At 44.3% G+C, this 21,050-nt stretch overlaps 1 protein-coding gene across 3 annotated transcripts in view; it reads right to left on the reverse strand.

Moving 5' to 3' along the window:
• Window positions 1–6,179: 6,179 nt before the first annotated feature.
• The window catches only part of FRMD4B (FERM domain containing 4B), a 192,981-nt gene continuing 178,110 nt past the window's right edge, over window positions 6,180–21,050 (reverse strand). For all 3 annotated transcript variants that reach the window (XM_026650244.2, XM_026650243.2, XM_026650242.2), the window contains 7 exons: window positions 19,986–20,214; window positions 15,830–15,886; window positions 14,119–14,266; window positions 12,710–12,835; window positions 10,831–11,636; window positions 9,583–9,715; window positions 6,180–7,500 (listed from right to left, as the gene is read on the reverse strand). In XM_026650244.2, coding sequence (XP_026506029.1) covers window positions 7,380–7,500; window positions 9,583–9,715; window positions 10,831–11,636; window positions 12,710–12,835; window positions 14,119–14,266; window positions 15,830–15,886; window positions 19,986–20,214 — 1,620 coding nt within the window. In that variant the 3' untranslated portion in view covers window positions 6,180–7,379. The remainder of the gene's footprint in view (window positions 7,501–9,582; window positions 9,716–10,830; window positions 11,637–12,709; window positions 12,836–14,118; window positions 14,267–15,829; window positions 15,887–19,985; window positions 20,215–21,050) is intronic.

Here is a 21,050-nt window from a genome sequence, read left to right on the forward strand (position 1 = left end):
ACTATTAACGACTTCTATTCAAGTGCATTCGGCTGTACAGGTAACCGTGGTTGTTCACAACTATTGAAGAGGAACATGGCTAAAGAAATATCCTGGTTCTATGGTTAAATAAGAAACTAGAGATTCCCAAAAGTTCAGAGCCAGAACCAGGTGGAATTTGCTCACATGCCCGGGGATGTTGGATTTGGGGTTTTGCTTCAAACCCACAAGAAACTAAACACATGTATCCCCGGTGTGCCGCTCTTTGCAGCACAGAGCTCTGGAGAGTAATTGGTAACATCAGAGTTCAGGCAAGCTGTGAAGCATCTCTCGGTGCCTCCTCAGATGGAACGCATCAGCGGCCCTCATCGTCCTGATGCTAGGCTGGGTGTGAAATCTGCAAGTTCTTCCCTTCTTCTCTTATCCCCATTTTGGTTGGTGATATATTCCAGTTCTCCCCGATCTATACTCGCTGGGCTCTTTGGGGAGTGGACGTTTTAATTCCATGTTCTCAGCCCCTTTCAGAGTTGCAGAGACCTCCTCCCTTGCCTCTGTTTTTCCACTTTATTTCTTCTACCCTAAAAAAGGGCTGGATGCACCCTGCCCCCAGCCTTCTCTCACCGCAGCAGCCTGAGGCCGGGGGAGAGGCACCTCTTCCCAGACGGGGCAGCTCCGGGGGTGGGGGAGAGGTGCCTCCCCAGCTGCGGCAGCTCCAGGGCTGGGGCTGTGGGGAGAGGTACCTCTCCCCGGCCACGGCAGCTCTGAGGCTGGGCTGGGGGAGAGGCACCTCTCCCCAGCCGCAGCAGCTCTGGGGCTGGGGCCAGGGGAGAGGTGCCTCTTGCTGGCCACGGCAGCTCCGGGACTGGGACCGGGAGAGAGGTGCCTCTCCTCACCTGCGCGGCCCTTGATAGCCTGCTGCACGGCCGCGCAGCTTAGAGTGAACTTAGCCTGGCAATTTGTTCCAAAGGTTGACTGCATTGTGTGAAGAAGTACTTCCTTTTGTTTGTTTTTAACTTGCTGCCTATTAATTTCATTGGGTGACCCCTGGTTCGTGTGTTATGTGAAGGGTAAACAACACTTCCTTGTTCCCTTTCTTCACACCAGTCATGATTTTATAAGCCTCTATCATATCCCTCCCCAATAGTCTCTTTCCCAAGCTGAACAGTTCCAATCTTTTTTAATCTCTCCTCATATAGAAGCTGTTCCATATCCCTCATCATTTATGTTGCAACCAGGACTGCACACAGTATTCAAGGTGTGGGTGTACCAGGTACGATGCATTATGACATTTTCTGGCACTATTATCTATTCTTTTCCGAATGGTTCCTAACATTCCATTCGTTTTTTTGACTGCTGCTGATCATTGAGCAGATGTTTTCAGAGAACTATCCATTTTTAGCTACCAGTAGACCAGCAGTTGATCCTCAAGGGAAGCATGTTTTAACCCCAGGCCTTCCGGAATTTTCAGGCCTAACATCCCTAAATATCAGAAAAATTCTGACCCAAACTTTGCAGATCGGGCTCCTCTGTTTTTAAAATGTCACCAAATTCACTGAATCTCATTCTCTCGCTGCACATCCAAGATAATAATGGATTACGGGGAGAATTCCCTAAGACTAGATGAGTGCTAATGTTGTATCAATATTCAGAAAGGGCAAGTAGGACGGGTAACAATAGGTCAGTCACCAATCCCGGGCTACATAATGGAAAAGCTGATACGGGAGTCAACTGATAAAGAATTAAAGAATAGGAATCTAATTAGTGCCAGTCAACATGGTTTTCTGGAAAGGAGATCTCGACAAACAAATCTGATTTCATTCTTTGATGAGATTACAAGCTTGGTTGATAAAAGGTAACTGCACAGATATAGGATACTTAGATTTTTGTAAGGCATTAGTACTGCATGACATTCTGATTAAAAAAATTAGCAAGATCAATATAGTATCAATAGAACACCTGTTACATTGAGTAGGAAAATGTAACTGACAGATCTCAAAAACTAGTTAATGGGGAATCATCATCAAGAGAGAGTATTTTCAGTGGGGTTTCACAGGGATTGGTACTAGGCCTGATGGTATTTAACATTTTCTATCAATGATGTGTAAGTAAATATAAAAACACTGCTGATAAAATTGGTGGATGTCTGTGATGGGGCCTCTACTCACTGCTAGACAGCGCCTCCTTCTGGCGGTTCTGGGGATTAGCTCCACCAAGTTGATGCCCCTTCCTGCAGTTGCATGCCATCTCTCTGTCTCGGTCTGCAGCCCCTCCCTCACTTGAGGAGCTGTTGCTTCCTCTTCGTGACTCAGTAGTCTCCCTTTCCAGAGTGGTCTTTCAAAGTTTCTCTGCACAAGCAGCACCAGGCAGTCCTCACAGATCTTCATATCCACTGTCCCATGCAATGCCGCTCTGCAATGGATGGTAGGGTAACTGAGGCCCACCCTCTACTCAGGGTTCCAGTCTGGGGCCTGTAGTGAACAGTTAAGGTCTGCATGTACGCCCCTTTACTGCTCTCACCCCTGGACTCCTCCTACCATGCTGCTTCTCCCCTTCCTTCTCCCTGGCCTCAGGGAGAACAGCCGGCTTCCTCCCTGCTACTCCCCACCACTGTTGCTGTTCTCCTGGCTTTATAGAAGCCCCTGCCTGTTCCCTCTCAGGTGAGCTTCCTTCTAATTAGCTCCCTTCTAATTAGCTCCCTCCACACAGCCTAAATCTCTCCCATTTGCAGTTGAATTGGCTGATTGGGCCCACCTGGCCTAATTCAGCTCTTGCAGGGCCAGTGTGGGCAGTACAGCCCATCACAATGACAAAGATTGGTTGAGTGGTAAATAATGTTGAGGACAGGGCAGTTTTACAGAGCAATCCAGTCGCTTGGTAACTTGGGCCCAAATGAAATGCATTTGAATACAGCCAAATGTGAAGTTATTCATGCAGGAACAAGGAATGCAGGCTCCGCCTTTTGAATGGGGGACAGCATCCCGGAAAGCAGCGACTATCCAAAGGATTTAGGAGTCCTAGTGGCAATCAACTTCACATGTGTGATGCTGTGATAAAGGGTTATTGTGATCCTGGGGTGCAGAAACAGGGGAGTGATGAGATTTAGCACAGAGGTGGTTTTACCCTTCTGTACAGCATCGGTGAGACCGATACTAGCTAATGCATTCAGTTCTGGTATCCACATTTTTAAAAAAGGGTATTGCAAAATTGGAGAGGATGCGGAAGAGAGTCACAAGGATGATTCAAGGGCGGGAGAGAAATTAAACAGTTTGAGCTCTTAAATCTAGCATAAAGAAGACTGAGAGGTGACTTGAGTCCAGAGTGTAAGTCCCTTCATGGGGAGAAAATCCGAGTACTGAAGAGCTCTTTAATCTAGCAGAGAAAGGCAGAACAAGATTCAGTGTCTGGAAGCTGAAGCTATGACAAATGAGGCACCCCTTTTTAAACAGTGAAGATGATTAACCACTGGGACCAACTCCCAAGGGAAGTGGTGGATTCTTCCTCTCTGGATGTCTTCAGATCAAGTCTAGATGCCTTTCTGGAAGAGATACAAACATAAGTTGTGCTTTAGTCAAAGAAGTGATCGGGGTAACTGAGTGAAATGTAACGGTGTGTGATACACAGGTCAGACTAAATGATATAGAGGTATCGCCTGGCTTTAAATTTTATGAATCGATGGTGTTTCCATCCTCCATCAGGAACACCTGCAGGACGTGCCTGCTCACAGGATCCTTGCATCCTTCATCCTGCAGCAGGAGGCCATATACAGAGCCCCATCTTAATGTGATACTCGTCCTGGACCTGGTCCTACACCTGGACCTGCAATCGTTGTGTCAGCGTTCCTCCAAGTCTCGGGCAGATTTTGAAAAAGGACTCAGATTAGCCCAGGCACAGCATATGAGAACAAATGGTACTATGGTTAGTAAGCCTGACCAGCCAGCTTCTCGTTGCATTCACAGTATGTTTTGGACTTACCCAATGCTCCCCGGGGAGCGTGCGATGGCAGAGGCGTGCCCTACTTTTCTCATGTCTTCAGCCGGTAATGACCTTGGCTGTGGGGTAGTTTTTATTTTGATAACGCAGGATCACAGAGGTGTTCCTCTGCCTCGGCTGTGGAGGCTGAGCCGGAAGAACCTGCTAAGCCAGTGCAGGCGAGACCCGGAGAAGGGGCTGTGCAGCGGCCAGCCTGTTCTTTGGGAGCAGCTTTTTCATTTCCTTTGACGCGAAACGGCCGAACCCGCACTTTGCATTGACTTCCAAAGCAGCAGGATCCGGTCTCAAATTCTGGGTTAGCTAGGAAGCCCGTGACAATTGTGTGGCGATTCATGAGTCAGTCAGAAAGAGGCAAAAGGAAAAGGTCTAACCAATGGGAAGGACATTTCTTTCTATTGGGGAAGAAACAAAACCACCCCCCCAAAATCTTTTCACATGTGATTTTTTTTTTTTTTTTTTAAAGTCAGCTGCTGGCAACAAATTGCTTTGTCCTTTGCAAAAATTATACCGGAGTATCTCCGCTCCGGGTGGACTGAAGGTCAAAGGGTAAATTCCACTTGCTGCACTGCATTTTAGAAGGCCAAATTTTATTCCTCTTCTCACCTCACAGGGCCTAGACCAGGGGTGGTCAATAGGCAGGCCATGGGCCAAATCTGGACTGCCAGATGTTTTTGAAGGGACCTGGAAATCTTTCTTTAATTATTATCATTATTGTTATTATTTTTTAGTATTATTTTCTTCTTTGGAGTCTGGACCTTTACCAAGTAATTTGGACCTGACAAAAAATAATGGACTACCCCGGGGCCTAGACTCACCGACAATAACAGCATGAACAGAAAAGTAACTCAGCTGGGCACCTCGGGAGATAAAAAAAGAATTGTCAGTGATGCCATCAGCGCCTGGATTTTAATTTCACAAACTTGTGTTCCAACTTGTAGAAGAATTTTCTTCAGTGTTTCTTTTTGTTAAGGGGGGTGAGCAGGAGAGAGAGGAGGCGTGCTTGTTTCGTTTGTTTTGGAGAAATCCCACTGCACTGTCACGGCAGGAAAAGGAAAATCAATGGAAGGGATGCAGATGACATATTGAGTCTGACAGTATAGATTAGATTACAGTGAGCACATGGCTCTCAGTCATACCCACGCCGTCCAGAGAGGCCTTTTGTACTATGATGCTTAGCCCCAGGAAATTGGTAATCAATGGACTATCCCCCGTGCTGCCACTAAGCTTTCTGTTATGTTTGTTAACTTTCTGTTGCATCTAAAATGGTAAAAGACCCAAAAAAAAAAAAAAAAAAAAAGTGTGTTAGGTAACGTAAACAGATGCTGTGCACCTTGCAGCGCTCATCGACTTCAGCAGGAGCTGCGGGTGCCCAGAAATGGCTGAAAAATCAGATGTTAAGAAATTATTATTACGGATTATTTGTACTATTGTTGCAAGTAGGCGGCCTAGTCACGGGTCAGGGCCCCATTGTGCTAGGCCCTGTACAAACAGGGAACAAAAAGCCAGTCCCTGCCCCAGTGAGCTTCCAAATGTTGTTCTATGAAGGTTTAATAGCTTTGTGACGTACGTTACAAAGTGATGATATGGCCTCACTCGGAAAAGTTACACAAACCCTCATGATGAGTGGTGTGATAATTGTGCTAGGAAACAGCCCTTGTTCATTGGCTGAATGGTGATAAAGCTTTGATGGTAAAGGCTAAGAGACATTAGAGGCTGATGAGTTCTGCCTGTAATTGCTTAGAATAAAGCACTCAACTAGCACACAGAACACTGTTCTTCCGGATAGCACAGGAGAAGCAGAACACCAAAACGTTTTTGGTAGCACACTTTTAGTTTATTGACCTATACAAAATAATAGGCCCAAAAAGTCAGAAGTAGAAAAGGAATAAGCAAAAAGGACTTTTGCGTTTCTAGAAGGGTATACAAATATGCAAAAGGAAATAAATTATTTTTTATTGTTTTGTTTATTCCAAACCTCAACTCTAATAATACAAATGACTGAGGACCAGCTTAACAAATTTGTCTTTCGGTCTATATTACATGCTTTGGAATACTGGTAAAAAAATGTTCAAAAAGTTTATCAGAAACTTTGCTATTCACAATATGAACAAGGAGTAACTAACCCTGTGTATAAAAGAAATAAAAGAGCACCATTTTATGGAGTGAAGCACAGTACAGCTGAGAAACAAGAATTATTTTACAGTATGCAAATTTTTTTTTTGTAAACTACACAAGTTAGTCCACACTAATTGGTTTCTACAGATGGATGATATGAGGTAGGCTTATCCCTCCTAGATCAAAACTGCTGTAAAACAATGTAAATGATTTTGTAAAAATGCTGTTTTGTCACTTAGTGACTTAGTAGTGCACCTGGCGTTTCAGATGACGTTATACAATTCTAATGCCCTCAATTTTAAGGCACCGACTTGGTCTTCTTATTTTTTTTTTTTTTTGCATCCACCTTAGAATACTGGCCAGTTTAATAAAATTGTTCCACATGTGATAACTAGAGCATTCCACCTCCGATTTTCCATCAATCTGGCAGAGCAAAATGTAATAGCTATCTAATTAAGAGTTCACTGTGCATTCAACACGACTATTTGCATGCCCATCTGCACAATGAAATTGTACCATGGAAAATTCATTTAAAAATGAGGATATTAATTACATTTTATCATGGGAACAGTTCAACATTTGCTGCTTCTATTTCCAAAATCCACAGCCTTCTAGGGTTAGTTTTACATTACATGTTGCAATAGTAAATTGCCTTTCTTTCCAGAATCCATTTTGTGGTGCATACAAACACTCGTAATAACACCCTCCTCCCCCAAAATTTTGTAGCTCATTCAAACCTCCATTAAAAAATCCAGCCTTCCTTCAAGTAATGTTCCAATACTGACTGAGTCAATCTTTGCCTCATTCACACACACACACACAGAGTATCCTTCATCAGCTTATGAAGTCCTTCTTGGTCATCATAAGTGACGGCAGAAGACATTTTTATTTCTTCTTCTTTCAGCCATCTGAATTGTGCTCCTAAAATTTCTGTTTTCTCCATAAGTCACCTTTTCACATTTTGTTGAGGTTTGCCTTCAACACCTTCCAGTCTTCTAAAAAGTGCTTGCTAAATATAAATACTTCAGCCAAGTGCTGCATCTCCTCATAGATTCAGTGGCGGCCTGCCCTTGCTCAGTTAGGCTATTGTCTGGATTCAGAAAGAAATGCCATTGTTGGAAAGACTTTGTAATTTTGTACATGTCCCTCTTAATGCTGAACACAATCTTCACCCACAAGCCAAAATACTTTCATTTTTGAGTGGGGTGGGGGGGAATTCCACAGGAGATCTCTTTCGAGGGAACTGCATTCTGTGCAAGGCACATGGGGGGTGCAAATACAGGGCTGTCGATGGCCTACACGAGCGTCCCAGGCTTAGAATCCTCATGCCAAAATAGCCTCTGCTCATTACTGTGCAAGTCAGCTTCCAACTGGTTCTCGTCAGCATCCTCCAGTTGGCTTGTCTCTGCATACGCTCTACAAAAGAAACATAGCGTAAATGATAATTGAGGGCGCAGTAACCTTTGCACTGGGATTTCAGGTGCTGGGTTGGTAATGCTTAGAAGCAAATAACCTGTAGAGACTGAGCAGTTTCTGATCTTAGTGACACCATCATAAACTCAGAGTAACCTCATTGACTGTGAGTATCTGAAAGTCAATGAGGTTACTCTGGGTTTACAGCAGTGTAATTGGGATCCAAATGTAACCCTGTGATTTGTTCTCCAGACAGGGAAGATAATAAGGAGCAGATCCTCAGGTGGTGTAAATTGTCATAGTTCCACTGATTTCAAATAGAGCTATGACAATGACTTACCCCTGTGTGTTTCCCAGTGTCAGCAACGTAATAAGAGTCATATCCAACATCCTTGATCTGCATGTGCCTGCAGATAAGGGCCATATAGCATATGGCAATCAGTCATTTACAATAGTCACACATGGATATAGCCACTACAAAGAGTGTGATACTGGGGTAGATTTGGACAGTGATCAGAATATAAAAAAAGTGACAGGTAACGTAAATCGTATGGATCAAGTTGTCAAAATAAGGCAGCTCATTTACATGTTTCAAACCCCAACTGTAGGAGGGTAAGTAATTAGTCGAAATGCTATTTTTAAAATGTTGTTACTGTCGTTCTTTTAGTCACGGCAATAAAAAAAAACAACCACCCCAAACTTAAGGCGTTTAATGAAAATCAATGTGAAGACGTTTAGACTCCTTTCTTAATGCTTCTGGTTGTTTAAAACCAAAGAAATATGTCACTAGGTAACTTCACACCAGTCAGCCCAGCAGCAAGCAAAAACCGCAAGCCATGAAGAAGCACACACAAATGTGGAGTACTGTACTTACTACAGCTGGCTACAGTTAGCATAAGAGTATTTAAAAATGATCTCATTTCTGCAGGCGCAATCATTCTCCTGGACAGAAGACCTTTGTTCTGACTGACAACAGGTGGAGTTAGAAAGCGGAGGAGGAAGGAGACAGAAAACAGGAAGCAGAAGAGTTGTGTGAATATCTGTTGGCAGCACTAGAGCGAAATGCTGGCCTGTTCCAGCCCTTCACAGAGTAAACGTGTACCCAGAGTGGCCAGTTCCCACGTCTACGTGAAAGGGAGTAAGAGGCATAACTTGTGCAAAGCCCCACTCTGCACTCTCTAGGCAGCTGTCTGTGTAGCCATGTCAAGTCAGGAGGGTTTAACGGTTAAACCCCCACTGTGAGATGCACTCGGTTTATCTGTGGTGACTACAACTGTGGGTAGCTCCTTTGAACGCTATCACGTGGATATGAGCTTGTAGAAAAACAGCCTCTTCCTCAGGAGGCACAACGGCTCCAGAAGCGGAGGGACAACATGGCTGCCGGACCACTTACAGGGGGCAAAGTATCATTCAGTCTCCATAGGGTCTGCTCTGTTGAGGGAGGGTGGGACAGGGTCACAGTTATGCTCTCTGGGGAGGCTAGTGCACTAGCAATGCTGGCCTGATAATCACTGCTGTCAGGGCATGACATGCCGCGCCCTTGCAGAGAGGTGTAAGGGGGAATGCTATTTGCGCCTTGTCCCATCCTTGCACACACTCATATTGACAAGTACAACCGAGCCCTTAACTCTTCTCTGTGCCCGTTTTCCCATAATTAAAATAGACACAATTATACCTCTCTCCCTCCCAGGCCTACTGTGCAGATAACTTAGTGAATAGGCCAGACTCTCAGCTGGCGTATATCAATTTAGCTCCAGTGGCTAGAATAGAGCTCTGCCCGTTTACACCAACTGATGGTCTGGTCTAGTGTTACTGATTTAAGATCCTTGGATAAAAGATGCCATATCAGTATGATCAGTAAAGTAAAACATTGCCTGAGGACAGCTAGAAAGAAACGCAGGAATATTCTTGCTTGAGTCAGCTGAAGCTGTATGGTACGGAGCAGATCTGCTCTCAGTAAGTTGGTTTCATAACTGCTCTTGGTTTAGGAGTTGGCTCCCTCATACCTGATTGCTACCTAGATAAGTTTTAAAAGCTTACACAGTACAGAGAAGAGGGCAGCAAGTCTTACTGCACTTTGCTCACCTGCTCTGCAGTGGAAGGTTGCCATAAACATTCCCATAACAGCTGGTATAAGAGGAATGAGACGATGTATCATAATCGGAAAGCCCTAGTGCAATCTGGTTCCGCCAGTTTCCAGAAGTGTTTGTAGAAGATGCTAGAATGGTAAAAACAATGAGAGCACATTAGATTTTTCGGTAGCTCAGAGGACTGAAAGAGGCGAGATGTTTTTCATTAACAATCTCGGCAGGTTTCTGTAGGGGACACAGACTCCAAACACACCTGTCTTTACATGTACTTTGGAGAGCGAGGCATGGTGTGTGTAGGGTAGGGGAATCGGGTGGTCTCCCCTTTAAAAAAGAGTTTGTGGAGCCTCCCAGTCAGAGTGGCTGTATTCTGTGCTTTAGAAACCAGCCAGAGAAGCAGCGTGGATACTGAACTAGGCTTGGCATGTGCTGGGGATGTGGTGAACATGGCTATTTGGACCCCACCGTGCCGGTGAGGTTTCTTCAGATTTTTATTTTTGCATAAAGGGCAAATGACTCAGCAATGTGAGAACGGGACAGGGAATCTGGGCCCCCTGCCTACTAGCCCCTTAGACACGGACTCCTGCTGCAGCCTAGGGCGATGCACCTGCTGACCTGGGGCCATGCATCATCTGCAATGTCTATAAAACAGGAATGAAACTTCCCTGCCTCACAGCAGTGTTCCACTCATGACTCAGTGAGCAACTGAAAATGACTAAGTCCTATTACTGTAGCATTCTTCTGACCGGCATCAGGGGTATGTCTACCACTTGTGTTTACAGAACACGGGGCGTGTACCCATTTTTAAAGGTAACACTATGATGGTGGTGTCCTTTCCTGGTGGGATTTGCAGAAAAGTGGTGCTCCCAGGAATTACACCTCAGCCTTTGAAAATCCTGAATGTCTGACACGGACATACCATCATGGACAACTAAGTCCTTTTCCCATCGGCAGTGCTTCTGGGAACAGTCTGAAGCAGGTCGAGGTGCATCCAGGTAAGCTTGGAGCATGTACCTATCCCTACTGATAGGGCCTGTGCCACCTGCATCATTCAATTATCATACAAAGATTCATATTTAGCTATTCTGCATTTTAGTTTTGTTGGATGGAATTCTGCCCTCGGTTACGCTCATGCAGCCCCATTTCCTTCATGGATTTCAGTGGGTTTGCAAGGGTATTAATGTGGAGAGGATGTGACCCTCCGAAGGGACATATAAAATATTTAGCATATCACAAATCATGTTACCTGAAGAGAAAGAAGAAGCCCGGCTGCTAGGAGAGAACGGTACTTGCAGCCCTGCAAAGCCCAGACTCCTTTGGGATCCTCGGTCAGAGTCAAAGCCTGCCTGCAGACTCTGACCCTGGTCCTTTTGACCGGAGGCACGTTGGTACCAACCACGGAGATGCTCTGCTACTAAGGCCTTGTGAATGTTTTTGGTTATATGCTGCGTTTTAGCAACCTGCTTCCTTGGAAGTCTCAGAGTTGCATATGGATTGTGTGGTACTCTTTCCATCTCCCCTTCGTGGTAGGACCTGAGTTCCCGATAACGGTCGTACCCACAGTGCACCGACGAGCGATATGAAGGGTTGACGCTATACTGTCCCTCTGTGTCATTCTCATAAACGTATCCCCCATTGTAATAAACGTCACATTCGGTGTAAGGTGAATAGCCAGGAACATAGTAACTAGAGGAAGGCTGCTCCTGACTCTTTTGGTAGACACCATTCCGTGAGTCTTTCTGGGCAAGATTTGGCATGCTTCCTGAACTTGCAGCAGAAATGTTTTGTTTCTTCGACCTCCTTCGGCCTCTCGTGCGGTTGTCAAGCGTCTGCGTGGTGTAATATGGGTTGGGGTTAGGCGTCACGCAGTAATACTCTGCACTTGACTGGCTGGTGTAGGAGGATCCATCGTCTAGTATTTCAGTGCTGCTACTTCGCTGGGATTTCGAGAAGGAGAACACAGGCTTTTCGCTGGCAGTCTCCGACAGCAAAGGGGTTTGGGATTCTAGACTCCCGCTGCGCTGTCTGCAGTGCTCTGGGGAAATATCCGGCCTGAAACGGCAGAAAATTAGGTTGGATGTAGAAGTCGTATGCAGACATGAAGCATTTGAGAGTTGGTGTGGGGCAAAACAAAGAACTCTTTCCAAGCAAAGTACAGGGTCAGGTTTTGGCAGGTGATGCAAAGTCCTAGGTGGACTATTCCTAAGTCAGCTGCCATATCAACCAGGGCAAATCCTTTCTTGCTGTCGGTGGCATGGTAGAACAAGGTAAAAAGCTTGAAACCAAGTTCAGTTTACAATAATCCAGATCCTTTAGTCAGGGATAGGGAAGATAAAAATCCCATTTAGAATATGCAGCACCTTCCCTAGCAGCTTGGAATGCCTGGGCATGGCCTCAAAATCAGCTTTTTATTTTCTCTGGATAAAAGATCTGGATGACAGTGAAGGGAACTTGACTTCAAGATTCTACCTTTGCAGCAACAGATGATTCAAAACTGTGACAAAAGTGAGACTAGCAAGGTCATATTCTGGTAATGAGTTACAAGTGGATCTCACCCACTGCTTAGTCTTTACATTTAATATCCACAAATATACAGTACGATGATAAAAATAATGCTGGCTAGCGGTGTCTTAAGAATTTTATAAATAAATAAACAATAAATAAATAATTTTATAGTTACCTTTCTGAAACAAGCAATACTGCGTAGCTTAAACATAAAACCCCTGAAGTCTGGATGTTTACAAAACCAGGACGATCATAGCATTCTTATCTATGTATATAGCCCTCTCTCCCCACATGGGCAACGTTTCCCAAACGGCTTCAATCCCATCTCTAAGTTTGCATGCACACGTTTGTACACGCTGTTCTCTGGAAATCTACAGCTGGCACTTGAGCCTGGAAAGTCCATCATTTGCATGTTGAAAAGCTGGTGCAGAGCTGCATGTGCCAGCGATGACTGATGTCCAATTATCCATGTGAAAAATCAAAGGCTGACAACCCTGCCTCTATCTTGGCAAAGGACACACACAAAAGGATCCTATTTCTTTACCCTCTTACACTGCTGATTTTACTTCTCTGCACAAGAGACACATTACTTCCCAATGATTGAATGGAACTCAGCTTACTGTAAATGGCTACTACTGTAGGCGTTGCGTGTGAGCACCGGCGTTGTAGGCATGCTTCTCCCTCCATAGGGCTGTCGTTCCAGAATTCGGTAAGGACTACTGTGTGTCGATAGAGGGTCCCTGTGACTACAAACAGAAGAATCCAGCACATGGCCATCACCAAAATATCTTCAATAAAATGCAAAGGACAACTGCATTGACATTAACTGCATATTGATCCAAAGGAAAAGATAGACGAGGGTAGAGAAAGCAGAGGTCAGTGTGGCAGCGTCTGCTACCAGTGGTGAAGGTTAGCGCTGTTATAACAGCAAGGAGTTCAAACCCCTCTGGTTCAAAAGATTAACACAGCAAGGAAGTTCACCACTGGATAACTTGTAGGAATAGCTGCTGCCAAGGGACAGAGATGCAGAGCATAAAAAACAGAAAAGGAAGCCGAGAAGCCAAGGAATAACACAACGGCACTATTCAAAGTTATAGACATTAAACTAATTATAATTCTATATATGAGTTTGATGTGACAGAGTATTCTGCTTAAATTCCAGGGGAGCACTGATCAAAAGTCAGTGGCCCAGCACTGTCCAACGCACACTAATATATATATATTTTTTACACATACTGTATATTCATAGAGCCTGATCCTGCAAGCACTTACTATCCAGCGTGGTTCCTGATCCATAGCTCATTAAAGTCAATGGGAATCTTTGCACTGAGTACAAGGTGCATTGGATTGGGCCCACGTTACTTACTAATAGGACTGTCAGTAAGTTAACTCACGGTTATGAGCCCCATAGGCCTGACCCTGTAGAGCTTAGAATTCTCAGTTCTCACTGATGTCATTGGGAGCTGAGAGAGCTCAGCATCCAAGTGGCTCTGGCCCTATGCTTGGTAGCAGGCTGAGATCATAGTTACTCTCTCGCCTGTCTCCAGAAGCTACATACCTAGCAGCGTTTGAAATCTGCAACTGTACTACAACAGTGCCCTGGCCAGAATTTTCACATGAGCAAGATGGATGCACAGGGTTCTCCTCTAGCTGAAATGATTGAAACATCAACCTCAGGGAAACAATAAATGATTTAAAAAAATAGGGGAAACAAGCCACACAAAAGGAGCCGAAGGTGGCAGTAAAACGTTCTTGCATGCAACACTTGCCATTAAATCTCTATCCCTTTTACCAGTTGCCCCAATTGAGATTCATCATACTTTTACAGTTAACATTCAGCCTAACTTGTGTTAACATGATTATAATATTTAAGCAATAAATTTAACCACAAGCACAGCGGCGAAGTCCAGTCTGTTTGCTTATGTGTCAGACAGGAATGATCGACCCTGATACCAGCAGTCGACATTGTGGTATTTGTTACAACAGATATAAAACCAGGCTCACACCAACAATATGGCAATACTAGTACCTAGAATGTCTGTTTTCCAGGAGCTGCTCGTTGATGGAGGACTTTCTAAGATGGATTCTCTCCACGCCAAGGGACTTTGGCGGAGGGATTCTTGGAGACAGCTGCACGGAACTCGTTCCCTGCCCTGGTACAGTAAGGGAATCGTTGGCTGTTGGAAAGAAACGTGGTTTTTTTTGTTAGCAAAATCTTACACACATTTACACACTTATGAAAAAATTACGGCTGCGTTCTACCCTCTGACCCAGGGGGACCAAGGGTGCTGGAAACTCCCTGAGGTTCAGCTAGCAAATGCTCTTCTCTGTGGGAACCAGGATAGGATGCCCTCACCCCTCAGAAGCTTCTCCTGTCCCAGGAGCTTTGCCTGCACTGAACTCTCAGGGGACACCGTGGAGTGGCAGTTAATACTGATTTTAGCAATATTAACTCCTGCCTGGAACTCTGCCATGTCACAAAGGAAAGTTCTTGGGGAAAGCAATTGCTTATGGGCTCCGCCAGCTGAGCAGTCATGCAGTGGCTTCTGCAGAGATGGTGGGAAGGCATGGAGTAGAACTGATTTTCCCCCCATTTCCATACCCTGCCCTTCAATTTTCTCCTCTCTGCTCAGGTCAGATGTGGGAGCATCATTCCCTAGCTTTAGTACTTTAAAATGACTCTTTAAGAAAGCATTTTGAAATAAAAGTTTCATGAAAATATTTTTCACTATGAAGGACCAACTTTAATTATCTGTAGCGAGGAAAAAACCAGGGGTAAGTGTTTTTAGTTGGAAGCAACTGTGAAGACTCAGGGCTCGATTTTGATCTCACTTCCGTTAGGGCTTGATCCTCTCCCCACCGAAGTCAATGACCAAGCTTCCATTGACTGGAACAGGTGCAGGATCAAACACTCAGTGAGCATACGCATACACTGAAGCCCTGATTCAGATCTCACTCCCACCCGTGAGAATCAGGTGTAACTCAATTTAAGAGTCAAGGCGTGAGCACGAAGCTGGGATGAGATCAGAATCAAGCCCTCACTAAGCAGTGAATCATGGTCTGGATAATATTTGTTCCCAAACGATGATGACAAATCTAAAGGAATGTCAAGCCAAGTCTTTTCCAGATGGTGACTGGTCTAATATTAACTGCTAGAGGAAAAAAAATAAAAAAAAATCACTAAAACAGAACACCATATCCCAGGCAAGATGCAGATCACCATTTAACACACAAACAGGGCATTAGTTTCTCTGCATGTTTTAATATTTTAATGATTTAGAACTGCAGTGATGACATCTGGGTCGGGCACGTCCTGTCAGCTTACGATTGACTGGCTTAACTGGCCAGATTACTTCAGCCAGTCATTCGCCATCCGGAAGTGCCCTCCCCTGCCAGTTACTACCGGCTGGAATTGTTTGTTTCTTGTATTTCTGAAGGTTAATCAGAAGAGCTATCCCATTAAAAGAACAATCACCTACAAAGAAAACTCCCTCACCAGCAGAAGAGCCTCAGGCTTTTGACAAATACATGGTTTCAAAGAACAGCTTCTGATTAAGCATATTCTTCTCTTGTATAAAATCATTGCTCACTAAAAGGTTTAGCAAACGAACTAAGATTTAAATAGAGGCATCAAAGATGTAGATGTAGGTCAGAATAAGATACTGAAAAAGTTATATTATTATTTATGAAGGGCATGATATACTTTATACTTCATAAATGGAAAAGCGTAAGCGACATACCATCGTCATAAATTGTTGTATCAGACAAAGAGCTACTTTCAGATGGGATTGTATCATCTGTAAATGAAAATAAAGGATTTGAGACACAGGATACTCTACAGAGGTTTCTAAATACTCTATTTTAAAGTAAGCTACCGAGCCAGATGGACATGAACTGCGGTATCATGTGATGCGTATGTAGCCTTTCACAATCTGATCATCTTATTTTGCACTGCACTCCTACCTTATTTGTTTACATTGTAATTTAATACGCTACCAAATATGACAACACTTGGGATAGAATTTTCAAGTCCAATGGGCTTCAGGAACCTAACCTGTTTAGGCACTTTTGAAACCCCCCCACTAGGCACCAAATACCTTTGATATTATGGCCTTAGATTACTTTTGAAAATGGACTTTGGGGCTTTTGAAAATTTTACCCTTAGACAAATTCTGCTCTCGGTTACACTGGTGTAAATCGAGAATAATTCCACTGTTTTCAATGGCATCCCTTGAAATTTACACCAGAGCTGAATCTGGTCCTGGTCACGGTGATTTTTTTAAACACACATTTTGTATTTATTCATAATGCTCTAGTGCATACACCAGAGGAGTCTCGTCTTTCCACTTGATGCTACGGGTTACCAATCGGTAAGGAATCTGATGCTGATCCTTAAACACAAGGGGAGAATGTTCATAACAGAAGCAGCTGGTGCCAGCCATGGCAGTTGTTTACTTCCACAGCACAGCTGTTTCTTCAGCCCAGTCATCATAAACATAAGTTGCACAAGTTTGTTCTCATGCCTGCTATGCCGGGGGTTTACAAAGAGCAGCCCATGAAGAGCTTACCAGAGAGGACTCCCATACTGTCTAGAAAGAACACTGTCATGCCTCCACTTCCTTCCTCTGTAACCATAACTAACAAACTCTGGGCAAACTCCTATGGTTCTTATTCAGGGTTCATTCAACTGACTTCAAATGTGTAAAAACAGTGTCAACAAAGAGGAAAGATATCAAGATCCGGCTTCATGAAAGGCAAAACCCCACTGCTGAGATAACAATGAATGAGCAGCTCACTATTGTACATAGAATCATTCAACATTACAAATATCTGAATCGGTGTGATTCCGGTCCCTGCCTCCAGCCCCAGAAATCTCCCACGATATGGGAACTGGTGCAGAGTCAGGGAAGAAAACTATAAAAAAAGAGAGAGTTCAGTATGGGAGGGTGCTGGCAGGGGCGCTGGAACAATTTGTATAGTGGGGGTACGGAGAGCCATTGAACCAAACTGTAAACCCTGTATATGATGGAAACCACTTCAAGCCAGGGGGTGCGGCAGCCCCCCTAGTTCTAGCACCTGGGTGCTGGACGAAAGGAGACTCAGCAGGAAAAAGTGGCAAGGGAGATACTGATTCTGGAAACGGGGTACTTGTAAGGACAGTGTGCACGGGGTGACACTAGCAAAACACCCAGATCTACACAAGCAAAGAGTAAACGCTCTCCATAAAGACATATTATTTCCATTCTCTTTAACTAGTCACTAGGAAGAATGCTAAGCAAGTCAGCTGTCTAGCAATGTACTGCAACCCCTCCCCCCACCCCAGTGTTTTTAAACACATGAATCCAGCCAATATATGCCAGGCCATGTGCACCATCTGCTGCACAAATGTCAGACGCTGCGCCATGTGGAAGAAGCACAACCAGAGCCTTCTGCAGCCGGGGTGCGCGTGTGAGTGAATGGCCCATGACAAGTGGCACGGCCTGGAATGACGACTATGAAAGTCAAGTACCTGCTTAATCTCCCATCCCCAGAGGACTGGACCGAGAACAGCGCAGGGCTGATTCGACAGGCTGCTATTCAATACATAACTTCCAACAAACCATTCCTAAAATTCACAGCTGGGACTGACTTATTGCCGCACTCCTCACCAAAAAACTCATCTTCAGCTTTCGGAAACCAAGTGCACAAAACGTGGGAGTGATTATCTCAGAATGAGCATGGCTATGGATGGTCCAATGGTTGCCTGCAGATCAGTTGCAGAAGACTGGGCAGATCTACCATAAATGATGGTTCTGCTCTTTCCAAACTCCAAGCAGCCAAGCATCATTCCTAAACACGTACTGCTTCTGAGGTACTGGTTTGGAGTGCAGCTTATTTACCTACAGGCCAAATCTTGCAGTCTTTGCTCAAGCAAAACTCCCAGGGAAGTCAGTTGCCGGACGCTGTGAAATGATGGAGTAAGTGCGTATTTTTTTGAGTGAGAACCAAAGGATTGCGAGAAGCTGGGAATGGGCAACAGGTGATGGATCACTTGATGATTACCTGTTCTGTTCATTCCCTCTGAAGCATCAAGCATTGGCCAGTATCAGAAGACAGGATACTGGGCTAGATAGACCTTTGGTCTGACCCGTATGGCCGTTCTTATGGATTTGTATCTAAACTCTAACTTCCCCATTTTACACAATGGTGCCAACATGCCCCATGTAGTAAGCAGCGGGAGTTATACACAGATGGTGTACCATGATGTTCACGCTACTTACTAGCCCCTCGGGGATTTCCTGCCTTGTTAGCCCAGTATGTTACTTGTTCTAGACGTATATGTACACCTCTACCCCAATATAACACTGTCCTCGGGAGCCAAAAAATCTTACTGCGTTATAGGTGAAACTGCGTTATATCGAACTTGCTTTGATCCGCCGGAGTGCGCAGCTCTGCCACCCCGGAGCGCTGCTTTACCGCGTTATATCCGAATTCGTGTTATATCGGGTTGCGTTATATCGGGGTAAAGGTGGACTTCCAAAACTACTGCCTACATTGGTAAGCACAAGGCTAGAAAAGGAGATACTATCTTCACCCCATCCCCCAGAATCTGGCTGTTAGTCCAGCTAACATCCTCCAGCCAATCAGCAATGATAAACAGCCTTGCTTTACCACTTGCTGAAAAAAATTCCAAGTGAATTCTGAAACCAAAGGGGACACAACAGCAGTGGCCCTGGTAGAAAATCTAGGCCATGTGTAGACTCCCTTATGTTGCAATATTTAAAGGGAAGAAAATAGGCTGCTAAGGGTTCTTATTCCAGAAATGAAGAGGTACATTGGGCACTATACTGACATCCCTCATAGGGATCAATGGAATACAATATAAATATACTACAGAAAAAGTACATCCTCCTTCTCTACTTTGCTGCTTCCAGGAGAAAAATACATCTCATGGAACAGCTTTTGCTCTGGGCTCAGCAGAATGTGCAAAAAGAAACTGATCAAACATTAACAGTCATATATATACAGATGTTCCCAGGTCAAGGAGCAGAAAGATGTGTCAGAAAGCCATTTATCAACATAGAAAACTTAAAGAAGACACAATATACTAAGCTTTTGCTAGTCCAAAAAACTTCCCTCAATTAGCCTCATGTATTAATTACTGACCTCTCACACAAAGGGGCTGGAATCAGATCATGCCTTACTTTCAGAATGGAGAAGGCAGTGACATCTACATTTCCCTTACCATCATTATTTGCAAAGGGATTGCTGCTATCCACACACACACTCATCACATTGCTACGTTTAAGAAGTTAAACGCCTGGCTTATGGAGCTTATATGCAACAATGCACGTTGAGAACACCCCAGCTTTGTTGTTGTCTTATGGGGAGTTAATAATTTCTAATCAAGACATACATTCTTTGCTCCCTGCTTATTTTTCTGACTTTTCCCAGCATTTGCTATCATCCTGCAGAAATATTCATCCACTTTCCTTCCTACTGTCACAGTAAAATAAAAACAAGGGGATGAGAATTATAAGGAGGCACTGGAACAGCTGAGAGATCCTTGAAGCTTATTTCAGAAATAAAAGAGCATCTAGTATACTACAGAATAAGGTACCACACCAGTTTCGGCTGAGAAGATGCCGCCAGCCCTTCTGCATACTGCAATTCTTTGGGCTCTGATGTTAGAACATGTCAGCACTTGTGCCTAGCCTCTCCTATGATCTGTTCTACCCACAGCTTATGTACAGCACAGGAACAATGTTTCATGTATACCATGCATTAATTACATCTTCCTTTTCCACGCAAGTGCCATGGAAAAAAATATACCAAATATATAAACAAAACTTGTCACTGAACTGAAGAACATTCTCTATCGCCCTCATCAGAAACGTGGGGAGTCTTGGTGTTTACCTGGCAAAATAAGGGTTGATTTCTGTGTTGGTTTTTTGCCACATTTGATCCGGTATTCATTTATGGAATTTTCGATCTCTTGAAGCTTTTTCATGGCAGCAGTGTAATCTTGTTTTCTTTTCTTCTTCACATTTTTGCACATGTCTGGCTCACTGGCAAGTTTCTTCGCGGCTTCCACCATCTTTTGCTGTATGAGGAAATTACGCTCCAAGCTTTGCAGAGCAGGGTCCTGTAGATTCATGACAACATTAGCTCTTCGTTATTACATGATACTGCAGGTTGAAGTACAAGTCAATAGAATTCAGTGTACAAAATGAAACCTTAAGTGAAAACACAGAAATATCCTCAAAAAGAGTATATGGTTATGGTCTAGTACTTAAGAGAGATTCCCAGGTTCTATTCCTTAACTCCACTGAACTCACTGTGCGTCCTTGGGACGGTTACACAGGCCAAAATTTTCAAACCTAAGTGCCTAAAGTTAGACATCTAACTCCATGTCAAGACACCTAAACAAGCGAACTGATGTTCAGTGGGGTTCAGTGATGTTCACCACTACCTGCTTGGACTGAAGTCAAAGTTTGCGAATATCAGCTTGGAATCTCTTTCTGCTTCACTTTATGAAATTGATATAATCACAGCTACCTCACAGGGCGTCAAAAACTTAGCTAATTACTGTTTGGGTGACAGAAGTGCTACGCAGTGCATTACTGCATGCTGTCGGAAGGGTTTTGCTTCAAAAGGATTTAGCACAAAGTACGTTTGTTGCAGCTTTGGGTTACGCCAGCATTGTCATCCAGAGCACAGAGCTCCTGGGACACAAGGGTACAAAGTGCCCACAATCCCACATCCCACTTAGAGAACGAAGCCAGCCGGCACAGCCCTGAAAAGAGTGGATGGTGACGGTGAGCCCAGAGACTGCAAGAAGTCTTGTGAGTGTTCAGCGCATCCCTCTAAGCAGCCTCTGCCTGCATAGCTCCTTACTGAGATCTATGAACAGTACAAAGCTCTCCCTGAGTGGAATCTGTGCCCTGCTACGCAGCCGAATCCCCACCCACTGTCACAGTG

This window comes from Terrapene carolina, unplaced genomic scaffold (assembly GCF_002925995.2).
Source record: "Terrapene carolina triunguis isolate 2854851 unplaced genomic scaffold, T_m_triunguis-2.0 Scaffold89, whole genome shotgun sequence".
In the NCBI taxonomy this organism is placed as follows: Eukaryota; Metazoa; Chordata; order Testudines; family Emydidae; genus Terrapene; species Terrapene triunguis.